Raw genomic sequence first — 25,892 nt, 5'->3', positions numbered from 1 at the left:
TTTAAAACGATTATGTATTCATTCAATACGTAGGATTTCAGCAGGATCTACCCCGGTCTGCTGACATGCTAGCAGAGTAGTAGATTTTTTGTAAAAAGCTTTTATAATTGTAAAGGACAATGTTTTATCAACTGATTGCAATAATGTAAATTTGTTTTAACTATCAAACGAACCAAAAATATGACTTATTTTATCTTTGTGAAAACATTGGACTCAGTGTGTTGTCAAGCTTATGAGATGTGATGCAAGTGTAAGCCACTGTGACACTATTCTTCTTTTTATATATATATAAATGTTTTTAAAAATGTCTAATGATAATGTCCATCCATCCATCCATCTTCTTCCGCTTATCCGAGGTCGGGTCGTGGGGGTAGCAGCCTAAGCAGGGAAGCCCAGACTCCCCTCTCCCCAGCCACATTAATGATAATGTCAATGAGGGATTTTTAATCACTGCTATGCTGAAATTATAACTAATATTGATACTGTTGTTGATAATATTCATTTTTGTTTCACTCTGTGTCGTGTTTGTGTCTTTTCTCAATTGCTCTGTTTATTGCAGTTCTGAGTGTTGCTGGGTCAGGTTCGGTTTTGGAATTGGATTGCATTGTTATGGTATTGCTGTGTATTTTTTGTTGGATTGATTAAAAAAAATAATAATTAAAAAATCGATTAAAAAAAAAAAGAGAATCGATTCTGAATCGCACAACGTGAGAATCGCGATTCAAATCCGAATGGACTTTTTCCCCACACCCTTAGTAATTTCGCCACACCTAGTGTGTGTGTGGGCTTCACGGTGGCAGAGGGGTTAGTGCGTCTGCCTCACAATACGAAGGTCCTGCAGTCCTGGGTTCAATTCCAGGCTCGGGATCTTTCTGTGTGGAGTTTGCATGTTCTCCCCGTGACTGCGTGGGTTCCCTCCGGGTACTCCGGCTTCCTCCCACCTCCAAAGACATGCACCTGGGGATAGGTTGATTGGCAACACTAATAAATGATAAATGGGTTGTACTTGTATAGCGCTTTTCTACCTTCAAGGTACTCAAAGCGCTTTGACACTACTTCCACATTTACCCATTCACACACACATTCACACACTGATGGAGGGAGCTGCCATGCAAGGCGCCAACCAGCATCCATCAGGAGCAAGGGTGAAGTGTCTTGCTCAGGACAAAACGGACGTGACGAGGTTGGTACTAGGTGGGGATTGAACCAGGGACCCTCGGGTTGCGCCACGCCGTCCCACTAAATGTGAATGTTATCTGTCTATCTGTGTTGGCCCTGCGATGAGGTGGCGACTTGTCCAGGGTGTACCCCGCCTTCCGCCCGATTGTAGCTGAGATAGGCGCCAGCGACCCCAAAAGGGAATAAGCGGTAGAAAATGGATAGTGTGTGTGTGTGTGTGTGTGTGTGTGTGTGTGTGTGTGTGTGTGTGTGTGTGTGTGTGTGAGACTATCAGTGGTACTTTAACAACGTGACTGTATTTTTTCCGGCGAATTCCTGTCAACCACACCTACCAGTATTTTACTGGGGCGGCATAGCTCGGTTGGTGCCAGCAACTTGAGGGTTGCAGGTTCGATCCCCGCTTGCATCATCCTAGTCACTGCCGTTGTGTCCTTGGGCAAGACACTTTACCCACCTGCTCCCAGTGCCACCCACACTGGTTTTAAAATGTAACTTAGATATTGGACTTGAGAAAAAGCGCTATATAAACATAATTCACTTCGCACACTTCAATTCTATAGATTTTGAAAAATGTCCCGTCTCACCACCAGGAGTAATCTATTCCTCTCCCTCCCCCGCAGTGTGCGCCTCCAGGTTCCGGTGCTGCGCCGTGGACACGACGGCGGGTCTGGGCCAGGTGTGGTGGCGGATGAGGAAGACGTGTTATCACATCGTGGAGCACAGCTGGTTCGAGAGCTTCATCATCTTCATGATCCTCCTCAGCTCGGGCGCGCTGGTCAGAATTCAACCCGTCTGGATTGGGAGGGCGGGGGGGGGGTGTGGCGGACGTGTTGGTGATGCCCTCTCTGTGCCCCGCAGGCCTTCGAGGACATCTACATCGAGCAGAGGAAGGTGGTGAAGGTGGTGCTGGAGTACTCCGACAAGATCTTCACCTACGTCTTCATCCTGGAGATGATGCTCAAGTGGTTGGCGTACGGCTTCAAGAAGTATTTCACCAACTACTGGTGCTGGCTCGACTTCCTCATCGTGGACGTAAGCCGCCGTCGCCGCTCGCCGCTCGCCGCACCTTTTTTTTCCTCATCGCTCGCCCCGCCTCCCGCAGGTGTCGCTGGTCAGCCTGGTGGCCAACGCGCTGGGTTATTCGGATTTTGCCGCCATCAAATCGCTGCGGACGCTGCGCGCTCTCCGCCCCCTGAGAGCGCTCTCCAGGTTCGAAGGCATGCGGGTAAGACTCGTCCTCCGTGACGGCACGCCGGACACAAGCGTGGCCCTCAACCCCCCGGCGTGTACGTGCGTGCAGGTGGTGGTCAACGCGCTGATCGGCGCCATCCCGTCCATCATGAACGTGCTGCTGGTCTGCCTCATCTTCTGGCTCATCTTCAGCATCATGGGCGTCAACCTGTTCGCCGGGAAGTTCGGACGCTGCGTCAACAGGACGGGGCACATCATCAGCGTGAACATCATCGACAACAAGTCCCAGTGCGAGGCGTTCAATGACACCTCGCTCTACTACTGGAGCAAGGTCAAGGTCAACTTCGACAACGTGGGCGCCGGCTACCTGGCGCTCCTCCAAGTGGTGAGATGGTTTTTTTTTTTACTCAGACCAGGGGGGTCCAAAGTTGTTCCACTGACAAATAAACGCATGCGGGTCCATTAGCTCAGTTGGTAGAGGGTTGCAGGTTCGATTCCCGCTTGTGCCATCCTAGTCACTGCCGTTGTGTCCTTGGGCAAGACGCTTAACCCACCTGCTCCCAGTGCCACCCACACTGCTTTAAATATAACTTAGATATTGGGTGTCACTATGTAAAAGCGCTTTGAGTCACTTGAGAAAAGCGCTATATAAATATAATTCACTTCATTTTGATAGTTGGCCGTGCGCAACCCGAGGGTGACTGGTTCAAATCCCACCTAGTACCAACCTCGTCACGTCCGTTGTGTCCTTTAAGCATACCTCTAGTATGCTTAAAGTCCGTTGCTTTAGTTATTAGACTTTTTCTAATCTATGCAAGGACAAAACTTGTTGTCTGAGGGGTGGCCTCAGCTAGAGACGTTATCTTTGTTTTAGCCCGCTAACAGCCAAGGACCTCACGAAGATAAGATGACAGCACGCAAACGAAGCGGGGACAAGGCTAAATCACAAGGCCCCCAGCCCATTCTCTCAGGTACTCTGCATCCTGGGCCTGCTTTACATAATACATGACCACTTTTTAGAGGCGGCCTCTGTGATGTTGACAACGGAACTATGAATAAAAAAGAGGGACGCGGGAGCTGAACCTTAAGAGCATAGGGAGTAACTGTGACTAAGTGTGCAGCGCCATGCGTTCTCCTCATGAGCTAAATTACAAACCCCATTTCCATATGAGTTGGGAAAATGTGTTAGATGCAAATATAAACAGAATACAATGATTTGCAAATCATTTTCAACCCATATTCTGTGGAATATTCTATGGGAATATGGGACGGCGTGGCGCAGTGGTAGAGTGGCCGTGCGCAACCCGAGGGTCCCTGGTTCAAATCCCACCTAATACCAACCTCGTCACGTCCGTTGTGTCCTGAGCAAGACACTTCACCCTTGCTCCTGATGGGTGCTGGTTGGCGCCTTGCATGGCAGCTCCCTCCATCAGTGTGTGAATGGGTAAAATGTGAAAGTAGTGTCAAAGCGCTTTGAGTACCTTGAAGGTAGAAAAGCGCTATACAAGTACAACCCATTTAAATTATCGTTATCAGTTTCAAATAGTAAAATGGATGACTTTGTAAAACGTAGGGAGAAGTACAGAGCGCCAATAAACCTTAAAGGCACCTCCAGTCACATAATAATATCTACGGCTTTTCACACACACACACAAGTGAATGCAAGGCATACTTGGTCAACAGCCATACAGGTCACACTGAGGGTGGCTGTATAAACAACTTCAACACTGTTACAAATATGCGCCACACTGTGAACCCACACCAAGCAAGAATGACAAACACATTTCGGCAGAACATCCGCACCGTAACACAACATACACACAACGGAACAAATACCCAGAAGCCCTTGCAGCACTACCTCTTCCGGGACGCTATGCCCTACCCCGCCCCCCCCACCTCAACCTCCTCATGCTCTCTCAGGGAGATATTGTCCAACTCTTAATTACTGATACCGATATCTATCGATATATACAGTCGTGGAATAAACACATTATTATGCCTAATTTTGTTGCGATGCCCCGCTGGATGCATTGTAACAATGTAACAAGGTTTTCCAAAATAAATCAACTCAAGTTATGGAGAAAAATGCCAACATGGCGCTGCCATATTTATTATTGAAGTCACAAAGTGCATTATTTTTTTGTAACATGCCTCAAAACAGCAGCTTGGAATTTGGGACATGCTCTCCCTGAGGTGGGCGGGGGTTGGGGGTGTATAATTGTAGCGTCCCGGAAAAGGTAGTGCTGCAAGGGGTTCTGGGTATTTGTTCTGTTGTGTATATGTTGTGTTACGGTGCGGATGTTCTCCCGAAATGTGTTTGTCCTTGTTTGGTGTGGGTTCACAGTGTGGCGCATAATTGTAACAGTGTTAAAGTTGATTATACGGCCACCCTCAGTGTGACCTGTATGGCTGTTGACCAAGTATGCCTTGCATTCACTTGTGTGTGTGAAAAGTCGTAGATATTATGTGATCGGGCCGGCACGCAAAGGCAGTGCCTTTAAGGTTTATTGGCGCTCTGTACTTCTCCCTACGTCCGTGTACACAGCGGCGTTTTAAAAAAGTCATACATTTTACTTTTTGAAACCGATACGGATCATTTCCGATACTACATTTTAAAGCATTTATCGGCCGATAATATCGGGCTGCCCATATTATCGGACATCTCTAGTTTTTAATATTTTTTTTATGTTTTTATCTCCGTTGTTTATATGGCAAAAACACAAAATATGCAATACTTTCCCCCAAAAATCATTTAAAGTGGAACATTGGATGTGAAGTAATTGAAGCCCTTGTGTGGTGTTCAAGTCTGTGGGACCCGTTTGCATTTTTTATTAAAAGAAAAATGATACATTTAATCAATTTTTTAAACTGAGACTCACAGCCTTTGGCTCATTTTATGTGAAGAACATATATCAGAATACATATTTAATGACCACACACCATACACATTTCTATTACATAGAAGATGTCCAGGTCCACAGGACCCGGGGCTAATAGAAGTGTGGAAATTGATGTTTTCTGTACCACACGCAACACACACGCACACACAGGAGGAGGACAGTGTGTAGGTACACAGAACATCAGCGGATCAAATGTGCGAGAAAATGAGAGCAGACAGTGTTGACAAACACTGTTGCAACCTTGTGTGGGAACCGCAGATGCAGAAACACAAAAGAAGAATCCCTGCGGGATGCAGAAACCGGCAGAAAAAAATTCCGTGCAACGTTCATATTGTTGTTACTCAGCCAGCGTTTGTGGGTCTGATGGACCCCTTGCATTTTGTGGCTTTTAAATGCCGCAAAATCAAACACTTTAATGTTAAAATATTGAACGGATGTTTATCTCATCCCATTAAACACACACTCTTGTTTTCTAGTAAACAGACTTTTAACGAGACTAACACACTTTTATTTTCTACAAACCCCGTTTCCATATGAGTTGGGAAATTGTGTTCGATGTAAATATAAACAGAATACAATGATTTGCAAATCATTTTCAACCCATATTCAGTTGAATATGCTACAAAGACAACATATTTGATGTTCAAACTGATAAACTTTTTTTTTTTGCAAATATTCATTAACTTTAGAATTTGATGCCAGAAACACGTGACAAAGAAGTTGGGAAAGGTGGCAATGAATACTGATAAAATGGAGGAATGCTCATCAAACACTTATTTGGAACATCCCACAGGGGTGCAGGCTTATTGGGAACAGGTGGGTGCCATGATTGGGTATAAAAACAGCTTCCCAAAAAGTGCTCAGTCTTTCACAAGAAAGGATGGGGCGAGGTACACCCCTTTGTCCACAACTGCGTGAGCAAATAGTCAAACAGTTTAAGAACAACGTTTCTCAAAGTGCAATTGCAAGAAATTTAGAGATTTCAACATCTACGGTCCATAATATCATCAAGAGGTTCAGAGAATCTGGAGAAATCACTCCACGTAAGCGGCATGGCCGGAAACCAACATTAAATGACCGTGACCTTCGATCCCTCAGACGGCACTGTATCAAAAACCAACATCAATCTCTAAAGGATATCACCACATGGGCTCAGGAACACTTCAAAAAACCACTGTCACTAAATACAGTTTGTCGCTACATTTGTAAGTGCAAGTTTAAGCTCTACTATGCAAAGCGAAAGCCATTTATCAACAACATCCGGAAACGCCGCCGGCTTCTCTAAAATGGACTGATGCAAAGTGGAAAAGTGTTCTGTGGTCTGACGAGTCCACATTTCAAATTGTTTTTGGAAATATTCGACATCTTGTCATCCGGACCAAGGTGGAAGCGAACCATCCAGACTGTTATTGATGCAAAGTTCAGAAGCCAGCATCTCTGATGGTATGGGGGTGCATTAGTGCCCAAGGCATGGGTAACTTACACATTTGTGAAGGCACTATTAATGCTGAAAGGTACATACAGGTTTTGGAACAACTTTTGCTGCCATCTAAGAGCCGTCTTTTTCATGGACGCCCCTGCTTATTTCAGCAAGACAATGCCAAGTCACATTCAGCACGTGTTACAACAGCGTGGCTTCGCAAAAAAAAAGTGCGGGTACTTTCCTGGCCCGCCTGCAGTCCAGACCTGTCTCCCATGGAAAATGTGTGGTGCATTATGAAGCGTAAAATACAACAGCGGAGACCCCGGACTGTTGAACGACTGAAGCTCTACATAAAACAAGAATGGGAAAGAATTCCACTTTCAAAGCTTCAACAATTAGTTTCCTCAGTTCCCAAACGTGTATTAAGTGTTGTTAAAAGAAAAGGTGATGTAACACAGTGGTGAACATGCCCTTTCCAACTACTTTGGCACGTTTTGCAGCCATGAAATTCTAAGTTAATGATTATTTGCAAAAAAAAGATAAAGTTTATAAGTTTGAACATCAAATATCTTGTCTTTGTAGCATATTCAACTGAATATGGGTTGAAAAGGATTTGCAAATCATTGTATTCTGTTTATATGTACATCGAACACAATTTCCCAACTCATATGGAAACGGGGTTTGTATGTTTTTTTTCTCATTTACTTTAAAATGTGCCGTGGGCCACAAGTGGTCCCCAGGCTGCACTTTAGACACCCCGGCCCGACCTAGACGGAGAAACTCTTCATCCTCCTTCCTTTACGGCCTTCCGTCCTCTCCTCGTCACCTTCGCTCCAGCTTGTGCTTTAGTCTATGCCGCCGCCGCCGCCGCGGGCGTCAATCAGCCCTGAGAGGCTTTTATTTTTAGAGCCACTAAGTAGGCAGACATGAAGAGGAGGAGGAGGAGGATGAAGAGGGTGAAGGGAAAACGAGAAAAGGAACAGTAAGTGCACAATAAACTAGATGAAGATGAGGAGAAAAAAGATGTTGATTCACTGCGAGAACTTGAATGAGCGCCGTCCCCTTGGCAACGGCTCGTTCGGCATCTCCCCTTGTTTGGCCGGTCGTCGTGGCGACGAGGAGCACTTCCATTAACGTCTGAAAGCGGCCCCGCACTGTCGAGAAGTTTTGTCAGGAGGAAGGAAGTCCATAAAAGGAAGTGTTGCCTTGGTGAGTCGCTTGAGACGGGATTTATGGCTCTTTGAAGGGAACCGGATCTTTTCAAAGAGCCGTCCAAAAGACCGGCTCGTTATTATAGTTCTTTTGGTGATAGTTCATGCCGAACAATATGATACATCACATTACAGCATGTCCGAAAAGCAGTAAGAAGAAGTAGATTTTATTTAATCCTACCCTTTTTCGTAGCATAGCAATTACTAACACATGTGTTACTCGTCATCAATGAATAAATAAATAAGTAGACAATTAAATAAACAAATCAGTAAGTAAACAATCATTAAATACATAAACAATAAATTAACTTCTCATAAAGTAATTTACAGTTCGCATTATGAAAGGAATAGGGTTATCTCTGTTAAGGTCTTGGTCAAGTGGGGGTGACCCCAGGAATCAGAGACGGGAGACAAGGTGGAATTACAAATATGAAAACATTTAATTAGACAGAAAGGGATAACTAAGGGCGATGGGGCAGAAACGCACACCATGAAATCTGGACATATACAGTATATATATATATATATATATATATATATATATATATATATATATATATATATATATATATGTATATATATATATATATATATATATATATATATATATATATATATATATATATATATATATATATATATATAGGCTTCACAGTGGCAGAGGGGTTAGTGCGTCTGCCTCACAATACGAAGTTCCTGCAGACCTGGGTTCAAATCCAGGCTCGGGATATTTCTGTGTGGAGTTTGCATGTTCTCCCCGTGAATGCGTGGGTTCCCTCCGGGTACTCCGGCTTCCTCCCACTTCCAAAAACATGCACCTGGGGATAGGTTGATTGGCAACACTAAATCGGCCCTAGTGTGTGAATGTGAGTGTGAGTGTTGTCTGTCTATCTGTGTTGGCCCTGCGATGAGGTGGCGACTTGTCCAGGGTGTACCCTGCCTTCCGCCCGATTGTAGCTGAGATGGGCGCCAGCGCCCCCTGCGACCCCGAAAGGGAATAAGCGGTCGAAAATGGATGGATGGATATATATATATATATATGTGTGTGTGTATATATATATATATATATACTGTATATATATATATATATCCATGTATATATATATATATATATATATATATGTATATATATATATACATGTATACATGCATATGTGTATATATGTATATATATATGTGTATGTGTGTATATATATATTTATATATATATATATGCATGTATATGTGTATATATGTACATGTACATGTGTGTATATATGTATATATATATACATGTATATGTGTATATATGTATATGTGTATATATATATACATATATATATGTATGTTTATATATATATTTATATACATATATATACATACATATATATCCATCCATTTTCTGCCGCTAGTCCCTTTTGGGGTCGCGAGGGGTCTATATATATATATACATATCTATATATATATATGTATATATATATATAGATATATATATATATAGATTGATAGATAGATATACCGGCCTTTGTATATTCTGAGTGTCTCATTCTGTAAAAAAAATTTAAAGTCTATTCCATTTTTTATGGCCCTCCGTCATAATGTTTTTAACATTCAATCAGACATTATTGTGGGGTTTTGTATTAGTGTTCCAAAAAACAGATACACCGGGCCCCCAGACACATTTTCTTCTCTAAATTTGGCCCCTTGAGTCAAAATAATTACCCAGGTAGGACTGGGCGATATGACTAAAAAATGTATCACGATATAAGTGTTTCATATCAGTCGATATCGATAATTATTGATAATAAAAAAAAAGAAGACACTATTCTAAATAAAGACCAGGAGAAAAAAGGCTGAATTTAAATACTTTTATTTCAAATATAACCTTTAACCTTTAGAACGAGGTCAGCATTAAGAATAACAGTCAAATAAATGAAAATACTGGAGGATGTGCAAATATTGACATTAAATAAATGCTTACCCAGACTTCTCAACTATGTCCTTCACTAATTGATACACCACAGCATCCCTTACTTCTTTATAACGTTCTGAATTGTTGTGGTATGGCACTGCTGCCGAGTACCTCTCCATGGTGGTCTCTTGTTGCCGCTTCGGTGCTGTTCCACTTGCACCGGCTGATGTTGTGGCTGTTTGCTGCTGTACTCCAGCGGGTGAGAGCGGCTCAGGTGGTAGAATAAGTTTGTCGTGTTCCAAGACTCGGTCGGGATGACGACCTTGCAAAGTTTGCAGACAGTATTACTCGGATTCGTATCGGACTTAAAAAAATCCAAAATACTGCCAAACTGGTGACGTGACGTTTCCTTTTTTATTTACAATTTCCTCTCCATCCATCCATCCATCCATCATCTTCCGCTTATCCGAGGTCGGGTCGCGGGGGCAACAGCCTAAGCAGGGAAACCCAGACTTCCCTCTCCCCAGCCACTTCGTCTAGCTCTCATATTCCCGTTTAGCTGATTAACGTGGACCCCGACTAAAATAAGTTGAACAACTTATTGGGGTGTTACCATTTAGTGGTCAATTGTGCGGAATATGTACTGTACTGTGCAATCTACTAATAAAAGTATCAATCAATCGTTGCTTTTTTTTTTTTATAGCTCGGTTGGTGGAGCGGCCGTGCCAGCAACTTGAGGGTTGCAGGTTCGATTCCCGCTTCCACCATCCTAGTCACTGCCGTTGTGTCCTTGGGCAAGACACTTTACCCACCTGTTCCCAGTGCCACCCACACTGCTTTAAATGTAAACATTAGATATTGGGTTTCACTATGTAAAGCGCTTTGAGTCACTAGAGAAAAGCGCTATATAAATATAATTCACTTCACTTCACTTTTCCCGATTAGCATTTCCCAGAATGCCTTGCGGTTCCGGCTCTGCGTTTCCTACTCATTTTTTTCTAACAGAACTCGGTGAAATTATCGAACGTTCCATCCACCCCATTTTCTATTGATATCGATCACATGTCTATCGCGATATATATTGTTATTGTTTTATCGCCCAGCCCTGTGTAAATAGTGAAGTGAAGTGAATTATATTTATATAGCGCTTTTCTCTAGTGACTCAAAGCGCTTTACATAGTGAAACCCAATATCTAAGTTACATTCAAACCAGTGTGGGTGGCACTGGGAGCAGGTGGGTAATGTGTCTTGCCCAAGGACACGGCGGCAGTGACTAGGATGGCGGAAGCGGGAATTGAACCTGCAACCCTCAAGTTGCTGGCACGGCCGCTCTACCAACCGAGCTATGCCGCCCCACATAGGACATATGTTACATTTTATATTGCTACTACGGTACATTTTTAGTCTACTTTACACCTGCATTATCCTTTCCATTCTTTGTAGCTGAGCCACTGTGTGGAACAATTCCCTTGTCTAAGTCTAAAAAAAAATAATTAAAAAAAAAGGGAATCCAAATCCTGCTATGTGTCCTTTGACTAATCTTCTAGGCCAGGGGTGCCCATTACGTCGATCGCAAGCTACCAGTCGACCGCGGGGGGTGTGTCAGTCGATCTCCAGCCAGGCTTTTAAAAAAAATAGACCTAAAAATTAGTGATCATCAATCTTCACCAAGACGTCACTTAAATGACATTCACGGTACCGGAGGGTCTTGTGAGATGACGCTGGCTGCTGCAAGATCATTATTATTAAAATATGACCGAGAGGAAGGCGAGAAACACTTTTTATTTCAACAGACTCTCGCGCCGTACCTTCCGTCAAAACTCTAAAGGCCGACTGCACATTTCCTATCTTCACAATAAAAGCCCTGCTTCATGCTGCCTGCGCTAACTAAATACAGAGTCTCGGAAAACTGGCGTGCACAAGCGATCCCTCAGAAAGCTGGCGTGCACATCACTTGTGTGCGCCAGCTTTCCGAGACTCTTATTTTGTTAGCGCAGGCAGCATGAAGCAGGGCTTTTATTGTGAAGATAGGAAATGTGCAGTCGGCCTTTAGAGTTTTGACGGAAGCGACGGCGCGAAAGTCTGTTGAAATAAAAAGTGTTTCTCGCCTTCCTCGCTGTCATTTTTTCATAATAATGAACTGGCAGCAGCCAGCGTCATCTCACAAGACCCTCGGGTGCCGTGAATGTCAATCAAGCAAGCTACGGAATTTGCCGCCAATGTTTTTCTTGTAAAGTGTATGGAAGCTGGATGAATTAGATGCCAAAAACCAACAACTTTCATGTGGTATTGTACAGAAAGGACAACTTTTTTTCTCCTCCATTTGAAAATGTGGGCGTTGTCATCATTACTGTCTGATTCCAATCAATGCAAGTCATCAGAATCAGGTAATACACCAACTTATATTCTTGTCTTCGTGAAAGAAAGACATCGATATGTGTTACACATGCTTGTATTATCATTAAACACATTTAACTTGTTTACAAAAATATCTCTTTCATAAATAAATAACTGAGATAGGCGCCAGCGCCCCCCGCCACCCCAAAGAGGGATTAAGCAGTAGAAAATGGATGGATGGATATATATAAATGAGGTAGATCCCCTCCAGTTGGTCAATTGAAAAGTAGCTCGCCTGCAGAACAAGTGTGGGCACCCCTGAAGTAGTGTCTTATCCAATTCATTTTAAAGGTGTTGTTTAGTGTAGTTAAATCAAGAAAGTTTAGACCACCCTGATTGTAATTGTTCATTATAACAGATTTCTTAATATAATGAATTTTGTTTTTCCAAATAAAGTAAACCAGTATCTTGTCAACAGTTGTACATATTTTTTGGTTAACATCTAAAGAAATAGCTGCATACGTAAGCCTGGAGATAGCTTCTGCACAAAACAGAAGTATACAAGAAGGACATTGATGATACCTGCAGCTTTTGTAACATGCATCCAGAGACTGTTAACCACATGTTTTAGACTTGTGGAAACCCTCCATCACTATGGCAGCCATCTGTAAATAAATAAATATAAATGATATATATAAATGAGGTAGATCCCCTCGAGTTGGTCAATTGAAAAGTAGCTCGCCTGCAGAAAAAGTGTGGGCACCCCTGTTCTAGTCCAACGGCCAGCAGGGTGGGCAATGTCTGCGTGTGCATCCTTCACCTGAGCCCTTCAAAAGACTCGATTGGTTTCGCCAAGGTCTCCTCTCATGTTGTCTCGTCCTGCAGGCCACCTTCAAAGGCTGGATGGAAATCATGTACGCCGCCGTGGACTCGCGACACGTAAGTCACAGGCCCCTCCCCCACTCCCCCCCGCACCCCCGAGATGGCGTCAGGTCGTGCCTTGTCGCCCCGCAGGTGGAGCAGCAGCCCAAAAAGGAGGACAACATCTACATGTACATCTACTTCGTCGTCTTCATCATCTTCGGCTCCTTCTTCACGCTCAACCTCTTCATCGGCGTCATCATCGACAACTTCAACCAGCAGAAGAGAAAGATGAGTTTGGCGCTTCCCCCCCGCCAGGCGTCCGCGTCCTCCCGGCGCGTGAAAATAACGTTCCGCTGTCTCCTCGTCTGCACTTAGGGGGACAGGACATCTTCATGACGGAGGAGCAGAAGAAGTATTACAACGCCATGAAGAAGCTGGGCTCCAAGAAACCCCAGAAGCCCATCCCCAGACCCATGGTAGGCACCGCCGCGTCCGCAATGTCGGCGAGAAGCACGCCCACACGTTCCTCCTCTCGCCCTCGCTCTCGCAGAACAGCGTGCAGGGCTTCTTCTTCGACCTGGTGGGCAAGCAGGCCTTCGACATCATCATCATGGTGCTGATCCTCCTAAACATGATCACCATGATGGTGGAGACGGACGAGCAGTCCAAGGAGCACGAGAACATCCTGAAAAACATCAACCTGGCCTTCATCGTGGTCTTCACCGCCGAGTGCGTGGTGAAGATCGTGGCGCTCAGGTGCTACTTCTTCACCGTGGGCTGGAACATCTTCGACTTCGTGGTCGTCGTCCTCTCCATCGTCGGTAAGAGCGCCGAGACCACTAGAGGGCGGTGTGTGTGTGTGTGTGTGTGTGTGTGTGTTCATGTATTTCCACCCTTCTTGAGACCTCAACAAGGAAAAGTAGCTTCCATATGAAGAATAGAATAGAATATACTGTATTGTCATTATTTTTGCATATAACGAGATTAAAGACTCCAAGTTAAAGTGCGGTTGTGGGAACGAATACGGGGTAAAATAAGTGAAGTGAAGTGAATTATATTTATATAGCGCTTTTTCTCTAGTGACTCAAAGCGCTTTACATAGTGAAACCCAATATCTAAGTTCCATTTAAAGCAGTGTGGGTGGCACTGGGAGCAGGTGGGTAAAGTGTCTTGCCCAAGGACACAACGGTAGTGACTAGGATGGCAGAAGCCGGGGATCGAACCTGCAACCCTCAAGTTGCTGGCACGGCCGCTATACCAACCGAGCTATACCGCCGTTGTGTCCTTGGGCAAGACACTTTACCCACCTGCTCCCAGTGCCACCCACACTTCTTTAAATGTAACTTAGATATTGGGTTTCACTATGTAAAGCGCTTTGAGTCGCTAGAGAAGAGCGCTATATAAATATAATTCACTTCACTTCAATAACCAGCTCCTCCTTTAACTGATGTAAAGTAAATGGATTTCACTTTTTAAAATGTTTACTATTGCAGCAATATGGTTGTTAAAGTCAAGGATTTGTGTGATATCTGATAGTTTGTGAGGGCACCACAGGTTCAGGTTGTCACTGTCGATTGAACTTGTTAATGAGGAGAAAGTTGACCCATCACCCTCTTGTTGTGTTTGTTTGATCCACACTACCGTGTAGCACTTTAGATTATGTTCAAAGTGTATAGCGCTTTTTTCTAGTGACTCAAAGCGCTTTACATAGTGAAACCCAATATCTAAGTTCCATTTAAAGCAGTGTGGGTGGCACTGGGAGCAGGTGGGTAAAGTGTCTTGCCCAAGGACACAACGGCAGTGACTAGGATGGCAGAAGCCGGGGATCGAACCTGGAACCCTCAAGTTGCCGGCATGGCCACTCTGCCAAACGAGCTAGGATTGGAATTGGGGGTTAAAATCACCAAAATGACTTGAGCACGGCCACCGCTGCTGCTCACTGCTCCCCTCACCTCCCAGAGGGTGGAACAAGGGGATGGGTCAAATGCAGAGGGTAATTTTTAGGGCTGCGAATCTTTGGGTGTGCCATGATTCGATTCAATATCGATTCTTGGGGTCACGATTCGATTCAATATCTAAGTTACATTCAAACCAGTGTGGGTGGCACTGGGAGCAGGTGCCCAAGGACACAACGGCAGTGACTAGGTTGGCAGAAGCGGGAATCGAACCTGCAACTCTCAAGTTGCTGGCACGGCCACTCTACCAACCGAGCTAAACCGCCCCAAATAAATAACACAAGAGGTAATAAAGGAAACACTTGTTACGACTCGGCGTAAGGAGAGGACCCAGATGCAGAGAGGAAGTTAAAAAAATAAAGCTTTTATTTTGAAATCACTTTTTAACCTCCGGTGCAAAAAGTATTTCGTAAGAATCAATACAATACGCGGAAAATAATTCCGAGAATAAACAGGTAATCAAAATCACTTAAAAAAAAATGAGGAATACTAATCTTAGAATAACTAACAAAAATAGAATATCTATAAGAATTAACCAAAAGCGCTCCAACAGGAGGAAAAAACACAAACAATCTATATAACTAGGAATAAACAAAAATCACTCCATCAATGAGGCAAACAATACGAAATTTGGAAAAACAAAAACTCACCAATTAGTTAGACGAAGGATAACAGAGGGCGCTCGAAGGAGGGAAAAAGTAAACTCAAAATTACAGCAAAAGACTGCTTGATCCAAAAAAGGGGAACCAGGGAAATAGGAGCAAGACAAGGAGGTAATCATGGACATGGACATGGACGCTAGAAAGGCACGATAGATGAGACGATCCGGCACAGGACAAGAGGAGGCGTGAGCTTAAATAGGATATGGGTATGATGGGAAACAGGTGGAAACAATCAGGGATGACGTCAGACTGGTGACACAAGAGGAGGGGCCCGTGATCTGAAACAAGAGGGTAGCTTTTCAAAATAAAAGACGTAAATCACAAGACAGAAAAACCAAGACAAGACTTCCCTAACTAACAATTGAAATAAACACATCCAATAAAAAATAACAAGCGATCCTGTACAATAAACAAAACAAAACACTGTAGAAATACAAAATACTGTACAATACACAGAACAAGACAAGAGTACCGAAGTAATAAATAACAATCAGTGTCGGACGTATTGCACTCGAAGGGTAGTATTGCACAGTAGGGTATTAGGGCAGAATTTTGTATAGCAGGAGTGTCAAACTCAAATACAGAGTGGGCCAAAATTTAAAACTGAACAAATCCGCGGGCCAAGGTTGAACAAATTATCAATCAATCAATCAATGTTTATTTATATAGCCCCAAATCCCAAATGTCTCAAAGGACTGCACAAATCATTACGACGACGACATCCTCGGAAGAACCCACAAAAGGGCAAGGAAAACTCACACCCAGTGGGCAGGGAGAATTCACATCCAGTGGGACGCCAGTGACAATGCTGACTATGGGAAACCTTGGAGAGGACCTCAGATGTGGGCAACCCCCCCCCCCCTCTAGGGGACCGAAAGCAATGGATGTCGAGCGGGTCTAACATGATACTGTGAAAGTTCAATTCATAGTGGCTCCAACACAGCCGCGAGAGTTCAGTTCAAAGCGGATCCAAGACAGCAGCGAGAGTCCCGTCCACAGGAGACCATCTCAAGCGGAGGCGGATCAGCAGCGTAGAGATGTCCCCAATCGATACAGGCGAGCGGTCCATCCTGGGTCTCAACTCTGGACAGCCAGTACTTCATCCATGGTCATCGGACCGGACCCCCTCCACAAGGGAGGGGGGGACATAGGAGAAAAAGAAAAGAAGCGGCAGATCAACTGGTCTAAAAAGGAGGTCTATTTGAAGGCTAGAGTATACAGATGAGTTTTAAGGTGAGACTTAAATGCTTCTACTGAGGTAGCATCTGGAACTGTTACCGGGAGGGCATTCCAGAGTACTGGAGCCCGAACGGAAAACGCTCTATAGCCCGCAGACTTTTTTTTGGGCTCTAGGAATCACTAATAAGCCGGAGTCCTTTGAACGCAGATTTCTTGCCGGGACATATGGTACAATACAATCGGCAAGATATGATGGAGCTAGACCGTGTAGTATTTTATACGTAAGTAGTAAAACCTTAAAGTCACATCTTAAGTGCACAGGAAGCCAGTGCAGGTGAGCCAGTACAGGCGTAATGTGATCAAACTTTCTTGTTCTTGTCAAAAGTCTAGCAGCCGCATTTTGTACCAACTGTAATCTTTTAATGCTAGACATGGGGAGACCCGAAAATAATAGTTTACAGTAATCGAGACGAGACGTAACAAATGCATGGATAATGATCTCGGCGTCTTTAGTGGACAAAATGGAGCGAATTTTAGCGGTATTACGGAGATGAAAGAAGGCCGTTTTAGTAACGCTTTTAATGTGTGACTCAAAGGAGAGAGTTGGGTCGAAGATAATAACCAGATTTTTTACCGAGTCACCTTGTTTTATTATTTGGTTGTCAAATGTTAAAGTTGTATTATTAAATAGAGGTCGGTGTCTAGCAGGACCGATAATCAGCATTTCCGTTTTTTGGGCGTTAAGTTGCAAAAAGTTAACCATTTAATAGGGACCCAAACAAGTTTAGCATTGGACAAGCAATGCTTATATACAGTAACTTTATAGTGACATTTCAAATAATAATAATAATTAAAAAATATCAATTGCATATCAAATAAAATTTAAATACAAATGTAATACCTCTTTTCTATTTGCAGCCTTCTGAGGTAAATATCAAAATATATTGTAGCGTCCCGAAAGAGGTAGTGCTGCAAGTGGTTTTGGGCATTTGTTCTGTTGTGTTTATGTTATGTTACAGTGCAGATGTTCTTCCGAAATGTGTTTGTCATTCTTGTTTGGTGTGAGTTCACAGTGTGGTGCATATTTGTAACAGTGTTAAAGTTGTTTATACGGCCACCCTCAGTGTGACCTGTACGGCTGTTGACCAAGTATGCCTTGCATTCACTTATGTGTTGTAATAGCCGCATATATTATGCGAGTGGGCCTGCACGCTGTTTGTATGGAGGAAATGCGGACGTGACGACAGGTTGTAGAGAATGCTAAAGGCAGTGCCTTTAAGGCACGCCCTCAATATTGTTGTCCGGGTGAAAATCGGGAAAATGCTAGCCCCAGGGGATTTTCGGGAGAGGCACTGAACTTCGGGAGGATTGGCAAGTGTGAGAAATTGCGGTGTTACAGCGGCACCGCTGCTGTGTAATAACGGCGGGCCAGCTGTAATGTTAATTTGATATTGCCTCGAAGGCCAAATTAAATTACATGGTGGGCCAAATTTGGCCCGCGGGCCAGAGTTTGACACCCATGTTGTATAGGGTTAGATATGAGGAGGTGTGAGCAAGTTAGGACATAAATCATGTTCCCAATACAAGCATTGCATCTCATAGAACAGTGGTCCCCAACATTTTTGTAGCTGCGGATAATAATTTGACCCGCGGCCCGGCCGGAGGGGTTGGGGGTGGGGTCTTATTTATTTATTTTTATTTATTTATTTTTTTTTTGTCATGAAAAAGGGAGTTTTTTTGGGTTGGTGCTCTAATTGTAAGTGTATCTTGTGTTTTCTATGTTGATTTAATTTAAAAAAAATAAAAAAAGAATAAAAAATGATTCAACCAATCGAGCGGTGGTTGGGCACCACTGTTATAGAAGATGTCTCATTTGCACCCCCTGCTGGTGAAATCTATCAAAATGAGGGTGGTCCCAAAAAGGAGGGATTTTTCAAAATGACTGTGTCCATTTTAAAAGTGCTTCTCCTCTGGTTAACATATGAAATAACAAGTTTGTGTAAGAAAATTGAAATGTGCCCCCTTTGGCTAAAATTTTGTTTAAAAAATATGTATATCAAAACATCCTGTAATAACTTGAAGTAAATAATGAAGATTAAAGGCCTACTGAAATGAGATTTTCTTATTTAAACGGGGATAGCAGGTCCATTTTATGTGTCATACTTGATCATTTTGTGATATTGCCATATTTTTGCTGAAAGGATTTAGTAGAAAACATCGACATAAAGTTCGCAACTTTTGGTCGCTAATAAAAAAGCCTTGCCTGTACCGGAAGTAGCAGACGATGACGTCACCGGTGTGAGGGCTCCTCACATCCTCACTTTGTTTATAATGGGAGCCTCCAACAAAAAGAGCTATTCGAACCGAGAAAACGACAATTTCCCCATTAATTTGAGCGAGGATGAAAGATTTCTGCCTGAGGATATTGATAGCGAAGGACTAGAAGAAAAAAAAAAGGCGATTGCATTGTGAGCGATTCAGATGTTTTTAGACACATTTACTAGGATCATTCTGGAAAATCCCTTATCTTTCTATTGTTTTGCTAGTGTTTTAGTGAGATTATATATTACCTGATAGTCGGAGGGGTGTGTCCACGGGTGTCTTGACGCCAGTCTCTGAGGGAATTAGTCACGGCAGCAGCAGCACGACAGAAGTTCCGCTGATCTCTGGTAAGAGGCGACTTTTTACCACAATTTTCTCACTGAAACCTGCCGGTTAGATTAGATTAGATTAGATTAGATTAGATTAGATTAGATTAGATTAGATAGTACTTTATTTATTCAGTCAGGAGAGTTCCTTCAGGAAAATTACAATTTTCAGCACAATCCCATTCAAGATCAGACAAACATTAAAGGGAGACAGAACAGGATCGCTGACGGGTCTGCCGGCTTCCAGCGCCCCTTACAAAAAAAGATGAGATACAGGTAAACAAGGGGGGGAGAAAAAAATAGAAGATAAAATAAAAAAATCGGTCTTAGCCTGGGCCCTGGAGAGGGGGTGCAGACTGAGGCCAAGGGAAAAAAACAACAACTCATAGCCATAGTACACATCCCTCTTACATGTTTGTAAGAGGGAAACATCAAACATCAAAGAACACAGAGGACATTAAAGACATTAAAGCAGCAGATACAACCAGACACTTCTACATACAGCTATGAATAAAAAGTCAAAGAAACATATCCACTGTGGTGGCCTCTGTGGTGTTCCACACCATTGTCCGCTGGGGAGGAGGCAGCATGGCCAGAGACAGAAGCAGACCCAACAAAGCAACCAGGACAGCCGACTCCACTCTCGGCCAGTGTCCAGTCCGCATGGATGAGCGAGGATACGTCCAAGGAGACTGAGGTGTCCGACACCTGCTCACCCAGCCAAGACACCGCGAAGCCTCTCCGTCCCAGCGCTCAGTGCTAGCTCCGCAGCCCTGTCCCCTCACCCGCATCTCCTCCAGTACATCCAAAGCGACTCCGGTGTGGCAGAGACCCAGCAGCTGGTCTCCATGGCCAAAAGGCTCCCGGGAGGCTCATCCAAAAGTCCACAAAAAAAGCACCACAGAGGTCGACATGTGGTCGGGATCCATGTTGGCTTGGCCGCGCTGATCCATAGTAAAGCTTCACCTCCGGGAATTTTAAACAAGGAATCACCGTGTGTTTGTGTGGCTAAAGGCTAAAAGCTTCCCACCTCCATCTTTCTACTTTGACTTCTCCATTATTAATTGAACAAATTGCAAAAGATTCAGCAACACAGATGTCCAGAATACTGTGTAATTATGCGATGAAAAGAGACGACTTAGCCGCTAGTGGTGCTGGGCTAATATGTCCCCTCCAACTCGAGACGTCACGCCCACGCATCAAAAGTGTCATCATTCCGCGACGTTTTCAACAAGCGGGAAATTTAAAATTGCAATTCTAATAAACTAAAAAGGCCGTATTGGCATGTGTTGCAATGTTAATATTTCATCATTGATATATAAACTATCAGACTGCGTGGTCGGTAGTAGTGGCTTTCAGTAGGCCTTTAAAAAACAATTGCAAACAAAAAATTTAAAAAAATGAACCAAAATGCAAATTGAAAAACTAATTTAGGGGCCATTTTTTCCATTTTTATTCCTGAAACAAAAGTTGGACAACTATTTAATGGGACTTTTTAAAAGGTGTTATCATTATGCTAAAAAAAGGAAAAACGCGAAGGAAAAGCTAAGATACTGAAATTTTATGGCAATATTTGAATGAAAGTCAACCCTTTGTTTGTTTTTCAAATCTGCCATGTATAGTAAAAATTGAAAAACGACCCTAACTTTGTTTTTTGAGTTGCGTTTTTGAGAATTCGATATACAATGAACATAAGGGACGAAGACCTAAAGGCTTACCTTTTTTATATTTGTGTATTATGTATTTATTATCAATGTTGTAAATACACATTTTTATATGTCTAGAAAGGGTGGTCCTAATGAGGTATTTTTCCGAGGTCTCAAGACGGTAACAAATACAAAAAAGTGTGTGTGTGTGTGTGTGTGTGTGTGTGTGTGTGTGTGTGTGTGTGTGTGTTCATGATCCAATAGTAGGGTGTCATGTCAGTTTGACAGTTATCTGTCAACTCGGTAATAGTCTGGTTGGCCTTGTTGAACCCCCCCCCCCACACACACACACACACACACACACACATACACACACTACACACACACTCCAAGGTCTTGTTTGCTCACACACACACATTGGTGACGCACAAGACACACGCACAACCTAAGCAGTTAATTTACTCATCACTGCTCATGTTTCATTTCCTCCTGTTAGCTCGCTACAAGTGTGTGATTAAGCGTGTGTGTGTGCGTGTGTGTGCATGTGTGTGTGTGTGTGTGTCCACGCTGAGACGAGGCCACCAGGGGGAGGTGAAGGTAACAGCAGCAATCAGCACTGCCAGGGGGCGGGTCCCTGGAGACAAATCAAACATGATTGACCCGTTACATCAACTAGTGTGTGTGTGTGTGTGTGTGTGTGTGTGTGTGTGTGTGTGTGTGTGTATGTGTGTGTGTGTGTGTGTGTGTGTGTGTGTGTGTGTGTGTGTGTGTGTGTGTGTGTGTGTGTGTGTGTGTGTGTGTGAGGGAGAGAGAGATGACAGGTGGGGGGGTACAAGGGGGAAGTGGTTGGTTGATGTACGAGGCGATTCCCACTTCACTTGCCCCATCGCCACACACACACACACACACACACACACACACACACACACACACACACAATCGGCCCTTCCATCACCCTCCTCAGATGAAAGATAGCTGTGTGTGTGTTTGAGTGTGTGTTCTTGTACAAACCCCGTTTCCATATGAGTTGGGAAATTGTGTCAGATGTAAATATAAACAGAATACAATGATTTGCAAATCCTTTTCAAGCCATATTCAGTTGAATATGCTACAAAGACAACATATTTGATGTTCAAACTGATAAACTTTTTTGTTTTTGCAAATAATCATTAACTTTAGAATTTGATGCCAGCAACACGTGACAAAGAAGTTGGGAAAGGTGACAATAAATACTGATAAAGTTGAGGAATGCTCATCAAACACTTATTTGGAACATCCCAGGGGTGTGCAGGCTAATTGGGAACAGGTGGGTGCCATGATTGGGTATAAAAACAGCTTCCCAAAAAGTGCTCAGTCTTTCACAAGAAAGGATGGGGCGAGGTACACCCCTTTGTCCACAACTGCGTGAGCAAATAGTCAAACAGTTTAAGAACAACGTTTCTCAAAGTGCAATTGCAAGAAATTTAAGGATTTCAACATCTACGCTCCATAATATCATCAAAAGGTTGAGAGAATCTGGAGAAATCACTCCACGTAAGCAGCATGGCCGGAAACCAACATTAAATGACCGTGACTTTCGATCCCTCAGACGGCACTGTATCAAAAACCGACATCAATCTCTAAAGGATATCACCACATGGGCTCAGGAACACTTCAGAAAACCACTGTCACTAAATACAGTTTATCGCTACATCTGTAAGTGCAGGTTAAAGCTCTACTATGCAAAGCGAAAGCTCCCTCCCGCCTCCAAAGACATGCACCTGGGGATAGGTTGATTGGCAACACTAAATTGGCCCTAGTGTGTGAATGTTGTCTGTCTATCTGTGTTGGCCCTGCGATGAGGTGGCGACTTGTCCAGGGTGTACCCCGCCTTCCGCCCGATTGTAGCTGAGATAGGCGCCAGCGCCCCCCGCGATCCCAAAAGGGAATAAGCGGTACAAAATGGATGGATGGATGGATGGATGGATGATACAGCAGAGGATTGGGAGAATGTCATGTGGTCAGAAGAAACCAAAATAGAACTTTTTGGTATAAACTCAACTCGTCGTGTTTGGAGGAAGAAGAATACTGAGTTGCATCCCAAGAACACCATACCTACTGTGAAGCATGGGGGTGGAAACATCACGCTTTGGGGCTGTTTTTCTGCTAAAGGGACAGGACGATTGATCCGTGTTAAGGAAAGAATAAATGAGGTAATTATTCGTGAGATTTTGAGCCAAAACCTCCTTCCATCAGTGAGAGCTTTGAATGGTTGACCAAATACTTATTTTCCACCATAATTTACAAATAAATTTGTGAATTCCTGGATTTTCTTTTCACATTCTGTCTCTCACAGTTGAAGTGTAACTATGATGAAAATGACAGACCTCCGTCATCATTTTAAGTGGGAGAACTTGCACAATCGGTGGCTGACTAAATACTTTTTTGCCCCACTGTATGTGTGGACTCAGGTGTGGTTCTGACGTGTCTTGCAGGCATCGTGCTGGCCGACATCATCGAGAACTACTTTGTGTCGCCGACCCTCTTCCGGGTGATCCGGCTGGCGCGCATCGGGCGCATCCTGCGTCTCATCCGAGGCGCCAAGGGCATCCGGACGCTGCTGTTCGCCCTGATGATGTCGCTGCCCGCCCTCTTCAACATCGGGCTGCTCCTCTTCCTGGTCATGTTCATCTACGCCATCTTCGGCATGGCCAACTTCGCCTACGTCAAGCGGCAGGGGGGCATCGACGACATGTTCAACTTCGAGACCTTCGGGAACAGCATGATCTGCCTGTTCCAGATCACCACCTCGGCGGGCTGGGACGGTCTGCTCAGTCCCATCCTCAACAACTCGCCCGAGGAGTGCAGCAACGACATCCCGCACACGGGCACGGCCCAGCGCGGCAACTGCGGCAACCCGTCGGTGGGCATCACCTTCTTCGTCACCTACATCATCATCTCCTTCCTCATCGTGGTCAACATGTACATCGCCATCATCCTGGAGAACTTCAGCGTGGCCACGGAGGAGAGCACCGAGCCGCTGAGCGAGGACGACTTCGAGATGTTCTACGAGGTGTGGGAGAAGTTCGACTGCGAGGCCACGCAGTTCATCGAGTACTCCAAGCTGTCCGACTTCGCCGACTCGCTGTCGGAGCCGCTGCGCATCGGGAAGCCCAACAAGATCAAGCTGATCTCCATGGACCTCCCCATGGTGAGCGGGGACAAGATCCACTGCCTGGACATCCTCTTCGCCTTCACCAAGCGCGTGCTGGGCGAGTCGGGCGAGATGGACGCTCTCAAGCAGCAGATGGAGGAGAAGTTCATGATGGCCAACCCGTCCAAGATCTCCTACGAGCCCATCACCACCACGCTCCGGCGCAAGCAGGAGGACGTCTCGGCCGCCGTCATCCAGCGCTGCTACCGCCGCCACCTGGTCCGCCGGCAGATGAAGGCCGCCTCCTTCCTGTACCGCCAGATCACCACTCCTCGCCACGTCCGGGCCGCCGGCGACGATGACGCCGACGAGGAGGACGCGGCGCCGGAGAAAGAAGGGCTGATCGCCGCCATGATCAGGGAGAACTACGGCGCCGGTCTGACGGGGACGGAGCGCTCCGAGACCGTCTCCTCCACTTCCTCGCCGCCCTCGTACAACAGCGTGACAAGAGCATCGCCGGACTTCGGCGAGCCGAGCGAACACTCGCGGACGGCGGCCGACATCCCGTAGTGACGAACAAAAAAAAAAACGTCCGAAGCGACGACTTCCTGCTTTTGTTTACCGAATGTACGCCGAGGAGGAGCAAGTAAACATTCACTACCTGGAACCTTCCTTCCTGCCCCCCCTGCTGGCAGCACCCGGAACTGCAGCGTTTTCCCCCCCCGTGAGGATGTAAACAAGCACCCCAAACAATATATCACTCATGTATCCCTCGCAGCGTTAGCTATCTCCAGTGTTTGAGACCACCTTTTTGGTAGTAAAAGTCTTTTAATAGCCGTACCATTATTACTATTTTTTTATATTTTTAGAGTACGTTAAAGGCAAAAAAAAAAAAAAAAAAAAGCTTGGCAGTTTGCCTCCTTGCAGCTGCCATTTTTGAACGGACGAGAGGAAAAAAACATTTTCTTTCAGTGTTGTGCACTTTTTTTTTTTTTTTTTACCTTCCCTCCGTATCGCGGCGTCGGACAAAAACGAGCTCGGAATTCGGAGATCGCTCAAACCTGGCTTTCGTCGCTAATTTCGGAATACCTGACAAAGAGGGCGACAATCGGCCGCGCTTTTCCCCTTTTCGGATGTTGACAGTACCGAATTGAACCACACGGGGGCGTGTGCTGGCGAAACCGATGCTTTTCCACTTCCTGTTCCTCCAACTCAAGTTTCATTCCACAAAACAAAAACAAAAAAAACGATTCTCACCCGAGTCAACATGGAGTTCCTCCCAAAGAAACGGCACTGAAAGGTCAATTTAATTTATTTGTCTTCTTATGTATTGACGCCTTAGTTTCCCGCTTCTTTTTTATACGAAAACACGGACTCTAAGCGCCCCTTTTTTTTTGGGTAGTTTTTCTTTTGCACAGAGACAAAAAACCAACAAACAAGCGTGTGGAGCAATAACTCTAAGGAAGTCGACTTTCGAGAACAAAACCTTTCCACTTTCCAGGGTCTTGTTGTCGCCGTAGGACGAAACGGGAAATGCACAAATACGCCGTGTGTCAAAGTGGTTCTGTTGTCCCGCCCGCTTGCCGGGGTCTGGCGGGAGAGAAAACAAGGAAAAACCGCGCCACCCGGACTTTTATTTCTACTGTTGAAAGTAGAAGGTTCTGGCGCTGTGA

General features: G+C 44.5%; 1 protein-coding gene across 6 annotated transcripts in view; it reads left to right on the top strand.

Moving 5' to 3' along the window:
• Positions 1–25,892, top strand: part of LOC133569202 (sodium channel protein type 4 subunit alpha-like) — a 347,269-nt gene that overhangs the window by 320,740 nt on the left and 637 nt on the right. For all 6 annotated transcript variants that reach the window (XM_061921424.1, XM_061921423.1, XM_061921421.1 and 3 more), the window contains 9 exons: positions 1,800–1,954; positions 2,038–2,211; positions 2,282–2,404; positions 2,480–2,755; positions 13,018–13,071; positions 13,147–13,284; positions 13,368–13,472; positions 13,547–13,817; positions 23,561–25,892. The exon at positions 23,561–25,892 is cut by the window's right edge and continues 637 nt beyond it. In XM_061921424.1, the coding sequence (XP_061777408.1) occupies positions 1,800–1,954; positions 2,038–2,211; positions 2,282–2,404; positions 2,480–2,755; positions 13,018–13,071; positions 13,147–13,284; positions 13,368–13,472; positions 13,547–13,817; positions 23,561–24,789 (2,525 nt within the window). In that variant the 3' untranslated portion in view covers positions 24,790–25,892. The remainder of the gene's footprint in view (positions 1–1,799; positions 1,955–2,037; positions 2,212–2,281; positions 2,405–2,479; positions 2,756–13,017; positions 13,072–13,146; positions 13,285–13,367; positions 13,473–13,546; positions 13,818–23,560) is intronic.

The sequence above is a fragment of the Nerophis ophidion genome, linkage group LG15, assembly GCF_033978795.1.
Source record: "Nerophis ophidion isolate RoL-2023_Sa linkage group LG15, RoL_Noph_v1.0, whole genome shotgun sequence".
Taxonomy (NCBI): domain Eukaryota; kingdom Metazoa; phylum Chordata; class Actinopteri; order Syngnathiformes; family Syngnathidae; genus Nerophis; species Nerophis ophidion.
This window is presented reverse-complemented; position numbering and strand designations above follow the sequence as displayed.